Genomic DNA, 12,053 nt, shown 5'->3' on the forward strand with positions numbered 1-12,053 from the left:
AGATGTGAATCATGACCCCAAAATAGGGGAGGGGAAATGCCTGAAATGTTACCGTATTTTCCAGCGTATAAGAGGACTTTCTAAAGCGCGGAAATCGGCGCCGAAGTCAGGGGTTGTCTTATACGCCGAGTCGTCTTATACGCCGGAAATTACGGTATGTGCAATGAAAGGGAAATTCAGATCTTGGCATTCTCCATGCCGTGCTGACACTCCTTTTACACTAATAAAGGCTTTTTAGGTTTAAACATGCCTAAAAGTTCTTTGAAGTGTTTCATCAGTCAGACACATGACAGTCTACAGAATCTGATAATTTTTATCATTTGCTTTCCCCTCCATACCTACCAGCTGACCAACTCTAAGATGCTTTCTCAAATGGAGGAGGGGGAGTAGGAAAGGGAGGGAGAAGAAGAGGAGGAGGAGGTTCAATTTTACCAAAGAAATGTCTAGGAGTTGCTAATAATAAAAGAAATTAGATAAAAAAGATTAAATGCAGATGCATGCAAAAAGGAATGTATAATTTTACAGAACAAGATGAATCGTATACTTTTCTGGCCCATAAAAAACATATAAGGGATGGAATGGCACTATCTGTATGAAATCATTTTGGTTAAGAAAACCAGCTAATCCATTTCTCCACTGTCCTGGTTTTTCTCAAATAGGAAAATGACTCAGCCTGATCACCAGTCAAAGCAAAACCCTAGCATCCTAACAAACGTGCTTTGAAAGTCAGAATTGTACTGGCTTTTAACAAGCAGAAAAAAGAAAAAGAAAAAAAAAGAAAAATTGAAAAAGGTCCTAGAGCAATCACTATGTAACAGGAATTATTTGAAGAGACAATGGCTGGCCCGAAGCCACCCAGTGCATTTCATGGGTGAACAAGCATTTAAAATCACAATGCCTGAATTATATCCACGCACAGCCATACAACCCCTGTCTTCTTCATTACTCCTCAAAGAACACTTTTTGTCAGTAAACAGACTGAAATGAAAATAACCAGTGCATTTTTAAAGGGCTAATATTGATACTTTAACCCTGCAAGGTATTCACCACCATTTGGATGGGTTGCTTGAATATATTTATCATGCATCTAGTTTAATTTTCCCACAATGGGCATCTCCCCACTATATGACATATAAGCCAAACAAATTAAGGCAATAAGGAGAAAGCTAGTTTTAAGGCTTTATTTAGTCCACATTTGGCCACATGCACATAGTATATGAGTAGGACAATGTAATAAACTTCATATTACATTTTATTTTATTTGTATATGCCTCCCATATGACCTTGTTTGTCTAATCACACTTGGCCAAATAAAGCTATCCTATCCTATCCTATCCTATCCTATCCTATCCTATCCCATTCCATTCCACTCCATATACTCTATTCTACTCTACTCTACTCTACTCCATTCCACTCCATTCCATATTCTGTACTCTACTCTACTCTACTCTACTCTACTCTACTCCTATTTCTATTTCATTCCGTCCCACCCCACTCCACTCTCCACTTATTCTATTGTCAAGCAACTCTGGCAGCTGAAGTCATAAAATAACAATATAAAACAATCAGAATGTTAAAAACATTATAAACATTGAACACTAAATGTTAAAACATTAAAATTAACTACAAACTGGATTCAAAAAGGATGAATATGCAAACCAGGTAGAGGTGGGATCTTCTGCTAATCTACTAAACACCTCCTGAATGTGCGGTATTTGCTGCTCTTCAGGTCTGGATTCTTTTCTTGCAGATGTTTTACTGCCCAACCAGGTTACCCAAATATTCTATTCTATGGGTACCTCCAGAATAATTAGGAAGACCCCACTAGCTTAGATCTATTCTGGTATCTTTTAAAAATCACATTGTCACTTAAATGCTCCTTAAAATCTTCTTGCACTAAAATCTTTTTGCCTTTATAAAAGGGAGTCAGAACAAATCTGAGCAGTTGAGAAATCAGGTTGGCATTTGTTCGCATTAGTACACATTTTAATATATATAATTATTTTCCAAAAGTTCAACTTTTATTTCATCTCTACGGAAATAAATAAAGTCTCTATTCATTAAAACTGCCCAAAGCAATCTTGAGTTACGCAATATTGACAAATGATACCCTGCAAATGGTATAAAAACATAAGAGGGCTGTAAGACCAAGTATAGAAAAACTTCAACTTGTCCAAATCAAAAAAGCTTAATAGTTATTTTATAAGATGTCCACGGCTTTCTAGGAGAGCACATAGATCATTGGTAAGTCAGAAGCCAATCTATTCTTAAATAGCCAGATGCAAAGGCAGCTTAGAGTTGGCTTGTACTTTCTTACAAATCGCTCTCTAAAGACAAAATCCTGACTTTGACCTACGCTTCAGTCATCCTGAGTAATAATTTATATTAGCAATAGGTCATCACCTGGCATTTAAAGAAAAGCCACCAGAGTCTACATGTTTTAAAGCTGTCAAAAGTATAAGGGTCTTGTCACCCTTCTATTTCCCTACCTTGTTATTCTCACTGCTTTTTGAATGAGACATCTTAATTTTACTGCTCTTCTACAGGCCGTGAAAAGATCGTAAAATTTTAATGGATGTATAAAAAGAAATTTTAGCTGGATAAGGGCTCTGCTTCTTAAATGGGATGCCAACTAGCCTACCATATCTTTACTTACATGATTGATACAGTAAATCCCAAGAAACTTCATATAGGGGCATTGCCTCTAGGTCAGGCATGTCAAACTTGCAACGTCAAGTGACGTCGCGCAACGCATCGGGCCAGTTTTGCCATTGCCAGCAATGGGGTGGACGTGGCTTCCACATGACGCGTCCGGCCTGCGGGCTGGCAGTTTGACACCCCTGCTCTAGATTAAGCTCTTGATACAAAACCATAGCATTTTCTCTAATGCTGGTTTATATTTTTAGTGCTCCTGTTTCTCTTCCTAATATTTATGGAACTTATTCTGATGGTTTTGTGTTCAAATCAGATACGTGGACACAAAATATTTGAAATCAAATCGTTGTCCTTCTGTTAAATTGCCGCTCCCTTAATGCATTTGAATTACAGATAATCCTCAATTTACAACCACAGTTGGGACTGGAATCTCACTCACTGAATGAGACAGTCATTAAGTGAGACATTACATCACTGTTAATATCAATAATTGCAATCCTGACACTCCAGATTGCAGTTGTTAAGTGATCTCACAGGTCATTAAGCGGAGTCCCAGATAAGTAGCACGGGGTGCCTTGGGGGGTGGAAGGAGATAATTAATTCCTGAAATATTAAAACTTTTTGAGGCCAAGTCTTTGGCTCAAATCCTTTATGGTGCACAAGTGGGAATTTACAGTGTGTGAGGAAGGATGCAAACAACATTCTGTAGATTAATCCTCACTGCACTAAAAGGAACCACAAATGGCCACTTAAGGCTTGAGACAGGAATACCCACAACCCAGGAAGGGACGTGGAGGAAGACAAATTACTGGCTGAAAACCCAATTCTTTTTGCTCAGATCGACCTCTCTAGTTTTAATGGATAATTTTCCTTCTTCCCATGGAGCAGAGGTTTCTACACAGTTCCTAATTTTCCACGATTCCTTATTTCTGTAGGGTATGACCAAGCCAAACCACTGCTCGCCCAAAGAATAAGAAATAGGTTGCCTCAACATGACAAAAATTGGATAAACAAGGCTACTTGGGAACCAACAAAATATTTACAAAATCTAACTTTTCTCAGGCTGAAGATAACATTTTTCAAAGTCAGACATAATATCTTAGCATCACAGTGCTGCAAGGCAGATACTCCAAAATCCCATTAACTGAGCGTATCTGCCCAGGTGGTGACAAGGAAATTGAATCCATTTCTCACCTACTATTACTTGCAAATTCCATGGAGATATCAGGTCAGCTTACATGTGGCCCTAATAGGTAAATTCCCAGGAAGGTCAGACTATTTCTATATGAATTAGTTCCTAGAAGATTCAAAATAATTCATCATTTCTGCAATAGCCAAATTTTGTGTTGCCATGGTGAAAATAAGGCATAGTGGGTCACAGGAATAACTTGTTTTATTCACCACTTCAAGTTCATTATATGTTAGTTATCTTTTTTTAGGTGATATATACTTTTATTTTGTAAATTGTATACTTTTAGATGTATACTTGTACTGCTAATGAATATACAATTATAGTAGTATATGTTACATTTTATATATATTCGGTCATGAACCAACAACAATTAAAAATATGCAACACAAAAATAAAACCAAAAGGTAAGATTAAATACTAACATAGCAGGTATACACAAAAGTAAGATCAGAGGGGAGTGTTTTAATAGTAACTTGCATGCAAGCAAGCACGTTTGTATGTATGTATATTTGTTTATATATGTATGATATCTTAGTATTTAATCTCACCCCTTTGTGTTTCATATTTTTAAATGTTGTTGGTCCCTGATCTTATAATCATTACTGTTACTTATACATTTCAATACTTGGAGTCAAAATGTGAGATCTTGACAGACAATACCACTTAGCTTTGGTTCCCAAGGACCAAGTGGACATAACTTTGATGCAACTAGAAAGTTGTGAGTAAAAAAATACTTTGTAAGGAATATTCTTCACCAACGAAGTTTCAGTGACTCCAATAGATACAATGGTAAATTAAGTAAGACTTGTTTAGGCATCATTCTAGTTGCACAGCTGTTATTAGTGGCTTCTACTCCAGATTTATTATAGCAGCTTCCACATTCATCCTAGCACTTTGGAGTGAGTATTTGTACAAAGGTTGTCTGTCTTCATGGGTTCACGCATGCTACTTTATACAAGTAATTGGATCACACCAAATTCCTTCCAGAGTAGCTTGATAGTAGATAAGAAGGAAGCTTTAAAGGACACAGGTGTCATACCAATACGTCTATTAGCCTGGAAGGAAGAAGTATTTTGATCCAGACAAAATTGGATTTTTTCCAGACTAATTGCTTCTTGGGAAGGGGGAAGACAATGAATGGATGGAAAGGAATATCAGAAACTGCAGTGGAGGAAAGAGGATATCATAACTTTGTCTATCTTGGGTTTTGATCCTTACTCAGCTTGCTTGGCATCCAATCACAGACAGTTATCTCTGAAGGAATGTGATAGATCAAAAATATTTGGGCTGTGCAAATACAGATAAACGCTAGATGACAGCAAAGAGAAGAGAGCAAGAGATTGAAAATATTTGCTGCTCTCTAGTGGGCATGCAGATTTTTGCAGTCCAGCTATAGATTCTCCTGTTGTAGAAGAAGGCAATGCTCTCCAGCCATGTGCTCTCTCACCCTTACCATCACAACTATTTTATCTAAGCCATCTTACTTGCATCTCTGCTGATTGTTAAAGAATGGTGGATCCACCCTAGACAGGCACTGTGGGAAATAGCATCAGAAAATTGAAGATTTAAGATGACAGATTTGCATGAAGACTATCACTTGATTTAGCTGTTTCTAATGATCACTGAGAGACAAAGAGAATGCATTAAGCCAAAACTAAAAACTAAAACTGTGAGAACAGCTACAATAAATCAAATTAACTTTCAAGCTTTTTTTTCCTCATCTAAGGAAGAAATCTTCAAGTCTTTATAGCTTATAGAGTTTTGAAGCACCAGCACACAAAGGGACTGACCTTGAACATGCTGCAAAAGCTGTAATATGCTCTAATTTGACTGCTAGAGTTTTGAATGATTCAGCTAGGTGGAGCCACATTACACCAATTTGTACAGAATGACTTTCCTTTGTCTAACTATTCATTATTCCCAGCCCTATTCAAAGTGTTAAAGTCTCTATCAACTGAAACATATATCCTGGTGGCTTCAAAAGCACATCAATGTAGTTTTCTTAGCAGCAATTCAGATATGGTTTTCCAGTCTCTTCTTCTGGGATGTTTTCCCAATCTAATCTACAGCCTTGCTGTTCCCTGCAGGGCTTCCATCTACATAATAAACAGGACTAATGCTACTAGGCCAGGCAAATTCTGCTGAGGTGGTGTTACCTACTGAGATGAAATGCTGATGCTTATTCTCTAAAACCTTAATAACTTGGGCTCCAAATTCTTAAAGGCAGAGTTTCTACTATACCACTGATGGCGAACCTTTTAGAGACCGAGTGCCCAAACTGCAACCCAAAACCCACTTATTTATCACCCAGGATTTTAAATTGGCTTAACATTGCTTTTATTTGCAAAGTTATATATTTCTTACCTTTCAGTTCTATCTCAAGCGAAGGTGTTTGGTAGGGTTTTTTTTTTATTTCTTTTGTACTATTATTGCTATACAACATCTGCTACTCTTATAATAAAATAAAAATGGGCACATCTCCCTTATCAAAAACACAGAACAGACTTAAAAGAAGATGAATTCAGATTGGGGAGTTTGGAGAACAGGAAAAGCTGGAAAGCAAGCAATTAAATGTCAATTTTCTTGTGACTGATTTACCTCCAACTTCCCCGTTCCCTCCCCCCCCCTCCAAAAAAATAAGATTAAACTTCAGATATAGATAAATAAAAAGTTAAGGATCAAATTCCAATCTCTTAGCAATTCTAATGGAGAGAACCTTAAGGATTTGCTCGTGTCAAATAATTTGCTGGAACAAAAAAAAAAAAATCCACTTATTTTTGAGAGATTTTCAGAGAGGTTATTTTGTTTTCCAACTCAAAATTGCAAGAAACTGCTGTTTATTTTATTTATTTATTTTTATTACGTTTCCAATGTTTGTGGAATAGTTAGGAAGGCCTTCAGAAAGTGTAGAAAAGATAGCTGGAAGAAGACAAATGTTGCAGGCCCTAGAAAATAGGAAATTGAATTACTCTACTACAACGTGCTAAAATAAATTGCTAGAGGTGCTCCCATGCATTCATGCACACATGCATACAGCTCAGCTCTGCAGTTCTGGGTCTCATTGTCAAAACACATTTGTAGTCTATACCCATCTTTTCATACCACGCCTCATCACAAATGGCAATTAAGCATTGTATAAATACTAATGAATTCATTTCCACTGCAACACAAACGCTGAGAAAGATTATAAGATTCTCTGCAGGGGATCTTAAGAGGCTTCTTATGATTCATTGCATCTCCTGTAACTGGGTACTAACCCCTGATCTTTTCCCTCACCAGGGAAAAAGAGTTAATGATGCTTAAATAGTTTTTAGTACAGAAGAAGGAACGTGCTGATTCCCATTCCTACTAGATACATTATGGATAAAGACTCTTCTACCACCTTGGTGTAGGAATCAGATTACCCATTTAATCTTTCCTCCAACCTTACAAATTGAACATTTTTATATTCCATCACATGGGCATACCCTTAGAATAATTCAGGCAAATGATCTGACATCCAGTTCCTCTGGACTGCAGTGAGGGTCAAGAGGAAGCAGGATCATGACCAGTCATAATGAGAAACTGCCTCTCTGAGGCACCTCCGTCCATCAGCTATCAACTTGTCCCTTAGGCATGTCCTTCCATCAGTTAAGCTCAGAGTGTAGTAAATTTGGATTCTTGCTCTGCCTGAAGCATTTTTATTGCAGTTGACCAGGGTAAGCATTTTGTAAATAATTTCTGTGATTATTCAGATCTTTCTGTTCCTCAATACCTTTTCCATTTGTACTTTGTCTTGTAGTTTGTAAGCCCTTCATTTTTTAAAGTCACTCTAAGAAGTCTTTTATGAAAAGAAGAAGAAAAAGGAGAAGGGGGGGGAAGGACAAAATAGGCTTGAAGATACTATCTCTCACTTAAGTCCTTCCTCCATCCCAAGGTTGGCATTACCTTAGGCAATTGTGAGGCATCTCTGCATCTACATATAACATTATCTCCCATCTTCTACCACTCCTTTAGTCTCTTTCATGCTGAGATGATTCATCCTTGAAGTGGGAACAACCTGAAACTATCTGAGGGTAAGGACTGACTTATGGGTGGCAGTAAGCTAAAGTGCAAGGACACTACACAAACAAAAAAAGAGAGAAAATAATTTCCTCCTGCTGGGGCACTTAGGAACCTCTATTTAATATTTCAGATTGCAAGCAGTTCCTGGGAAATATAGTTTTCCCATTATACTTCTCAGAGGCCACCTGACACCTAGCAAATGTCATAGATGAATGCCACGTATTGACAGGCAGAGGAGCCTTGCTTTTTGTTTGTTCCTCATGGAACCCAATCTCTTATGTCAGGGAAGAGGGTTTGTAGACTTTGACTTGGTACGACTATGACTGGCTTGCATTAATATGTGAGTTCTAGAAGACTTTGGGACTTGTGGTTGTACGATAATTCAAGCCATGGAATGAAAGTCTTGGTGGATTCATCTCTCAGGTGCCCAGAAATGCAGAGGCAGATGTAAGAGATGCCTGGATAAAGTCGGATCAACTGATCAGGATAGTAAACTTTGCAATAATGGTGAATATCTGTAGCTCGGGTGTAGAATGAGGGTGAAGGTTCGATCTCCGAGCTTCTGGGTTGGTTTCTGTACATTTCATTACCAGGCTAGGTACCATCTTCAGCAGAGTTTAGGGGATGTCAGTGTTCTGTTTATAATGAAATGTTCTGAAACCAACCCAGAAACTCAGAGAACGAACCTTCACCCCTATAGTAAACTTTTTCAGCAGACAAACCCAAGCTTTTATTCTCATCCAGACAGCCAAACACCCAATGAGAAGATAATAGTGTTATTATTTTGTTTATTTTATTCTTCTTATGGATTCAGACTTCAGCACGATAGCACACTATAGTTTACATTGTATGCATACACAACCAATCCATAAAGTAAATTGAAACCACCCACTGGTCTCCCAGCATTTAGTATTAGCAAGTCTCTGAGTTAAAGCCCAGCAAATTAGTTCAGTCTTCATCACTTTCTCACTTACTGTAAGAAGCTTCAGAAATAAAACTATTGAATTGAATTCCAGGATGAAAGTGTTATTGACAATCTCGTTTCCTGCCCTCCAAACCTCATCTAGGGGATACTCTGAACATATCTACTCAGTTATGTACAGACTAGACAGCTGGTTGAACATGAAGGAGACAGTCTTAATGTACCTAGGTGCTAAGTCATTGAAAGGAGGAGTTTTTGAGCATTTTTCTTACATTGGTAGGAAAAGGTCGCCTGCTCTTCATTTTTTAAACTACTAAATCTTTTTTGAGTCTTGCGATGCTTCTTCTGTTTCTCATCATAAAAGCAGCATAAAGTAAGGCCACTATATATTGGCAATTATATAATGATGCAGCCTTGGGGTGAACTCTAAAAGCTACAAAGAAAGTGGTCCAGAGTCTAAAATACTAATTGCCCACCTCTGCCATTGAGGAATCTACTTCCTGACATGCCAGCTGTTGCACAACTTCTAGACTGGTACTAAGATTTGCTGAAAGTAGCACTTTAGAACAGAAAGAGTACACTGTAAACCACTTTAAGACTTTTTTTTAAGTAATGGGAAGAAGAGGACCGACGTTTTATAATAAAATATACTATGTGGCACTGATTAACAATTGGTTTAGGAAACAACTGGTTCTACTGAAAAGAGCTGCTTGTGATAAACACTATAATGATAAAAAGAAAACAAATAAAAAGAGGGTTTAAGGAAGGTTAGCACTGAAATATTCAAAGTTCTAATTTCAAATCTAATGGTCTACTTACCGCCTCCACCTCTGCTGGGTCATACCAGACATTGATGTATGGATGCTGTAAGGCTTCATCCACTGATATCCGTTTGGCTGGGTCAATCACTAGCATCTTTGATAAAAGGTCCCTAGCTTGGCTAGCTGGAGCAACAAAAACAGACAATGCATCAGTACAGGAAAGAATGGATGGAAATATGACTTACAATGCCATATTCAGTGTAGTCAGACCAATGCATGATGATAGATAGATAGATAGATAGATAGATAGATAGATAGATAGATAGATAGATAGATAGATAGATAGATAGATAGATAGATAGATAGATAGATACAGTCCAAGCATGGTAAATTGTTCTGACCTTTTTCTGCTCTAAAATTTAGATTACAATGCATCAGAGGAATTACACAATTGTAAGGAACATGGGAATTCCTGCATAGGCCAAACTGCATGGGATAGATAGTATCATTTACACAACATAAACCTGATTGAGTCAAACAAAGATTTAAATATTCATTGGAATAGTTTTTTGAATTATACTTTTCTTTATTGTTCCTGGATCATATCATTATCAGAGATGGAGCATTTTTTGACACTAGAGGAAGAATTCACACAGGTACAAACATATTTACAAGTTTAATTCAAGAAGGCAACAAAAGAAAACACATCTTTTTTCTGCATATGCTTTAAATCCTCTGTTAAATCCTCCCTCCTTTTTTTTTCACCACAGGAGTGAAGTTGGATGAGGAAGGAATCAAGGGGGAAATAAATATATGTGTAAATAAATGACATGCAAATTGTAGCGGATTAACAAACATTGTGCATTGCCACTGCAGGCAGCATCAGGAATCTATGTCTTCAAAATTGATACACATTTATGTTGGTAGATTCCAGAGCTGTAAATGAAAACATTTCCCATCTGTTTATATTTTCTTGGGAAGTTTATTTTCCTGTTGCAGACAATCACAGGTTTCATTTATATTTAAATCATCTCTATTCAAATCTCTGCAGATAATGGCTATATCTCCTCTTGTACGGATGTTATCAAGGCAGTTTTCAATTTTCTGGTATCAAATCTGCCAAAAGCAAAGGTGATACATCTTCTACTAACAAAAGTTCAACTTGACTACTGCCCTTCACAATTTCTATCAAAGTTTCATGTGAATTTATTCAGAATTATGCAAGTTACAGCTTACCAGGGGAGGCAACTTTGGCTCTTTTATGACTCGTGGACTTCAGCTAGACCCTCATTGTCTGAAGGGGCCTCTCAACAATTAAAACCTTCCAAATAGCTAACATGAATGATTACTATGTTTTGTTTCTGCATTCATTCACAACTTTTGTTCAAATAAATATATGTACAAATCTGTTCTATTCCTTTTCCATGTTAAACTGGAAAATTAAAGCTCAGGTAAGGTTTAGATGCAATTTCATATGGAAATGAAATAGAATAGATTTACAAATATATTTATTTCAAAATTAGTTAATGCCCTAAGCTACAACACCTACAGTAAAAACACAACTTTTCATAATAAAACAAACCAGAAAGAGACTCCATCACCCTTCTCCAACTGGTACCAACAAATGTGTTGGGATTTCAAGTCCCAGAATTTTCCACTCCCTACCCATCTGGAGAGGTTTAGGTTAATCCACCCATCCCTGGAAATTAAATTTAACAGTCCTAATTGTCCTTCCTTTGATAGTAAGAATTGTAAGCTTTGGATTAAACATGTTCAGGAAAAACAGATGGGGATAAAATAGTAGATGATGAATAAACATATATTCATGTAGCAATTATATTTCCCAGGACATTCTCACCACTCATTTAAATTTATCTACAAAATTTCAGAGTAGACTCTGGTTTTAAATCAAGCCTTTAGCCAGTGACATTTGACGACACAATGATGACCTTATTCTGGTGACTGGTGTGTAAAAATAAGAAATAAATTATGGCCAGCAGCACCAGTATACATGTATATGTATGAGTTTGTGCATATGCATAATCCCTACCTTGTAGATACACTAACCTATATATCACTAAAAGAAATAGGAGGAGACTAGAAAAAGAAAATCTGTCATAATTGTTGATTCCATTATAGCATCCCAGAACATCAAAAAGCCAAGATGCAGCCACAATTGCACAAAGAACTTCCCTTTAAGCATATACCACATGCAAGGTGTGTAAAAAAAAAGGCAGGCAGGCTTTGATTACACATTGATTATGGTCCCCTCTTGACTTTTTCTATCCTACCTGGCATCACTGCTTAGCATTTTCAAGTATGATATATAAAACACCAATTAGATCATTTGGGGTAAATCTGAGCACAGGAAGTCCTTGACTCACAACCATTTATTTAGTGACCATGCAAAGTTACAACGGCACTGGAAAAAAATGACTTTATATGACTGGTTTTCACTCTTACAACCATTGCAGCGTCC

The 12,053-nt window shown here is 37.1% G+C and overlaps 1 protein-coding gene across 7 annotated transcripts in view; it reads right to left on the reverse strand.

The window, feature by feature from the left end:
- Positions 1-12,053, reverse strand: part of LOC120307740 (mitogen-activated protein kinase 10) — a 212,232-nt gene that overhangs the window by 25,353 nt on the left and 174,826 nt on the right. For all 7 annotated transcript variants that reach the window (XM_039342825.1, XM_039342824.1, XM_039342829.1 and 4 more), the window contains exon 11: positions 9,633-9,757. In XM_039342825.1, the coding sequence (XP_039198759.1) occupies positions 9,633-9,757 (125 nt within the window). The remainder of the gene's footprint in view (positions 1-9,632; positions 9,758-12,053) is intronic.

This window comes from Crotalus tigris, unplaced genomic scaffold (assembly GCF_016545835.1).
Source record: "Crotalus tigris isolate CLP2741 ecotype Arizona unplaced genomic scaffold, ASM1654583v1 scf7180000017814.3102382, whole genome shotgun sequence".
Taxonomy (NCBI): domain Eukaryota; kingdom Metazoa; phylum Chordata; class Lepidosauria; order Squamata; family Viperidae; genus Crotalus; species Crotalus tigris.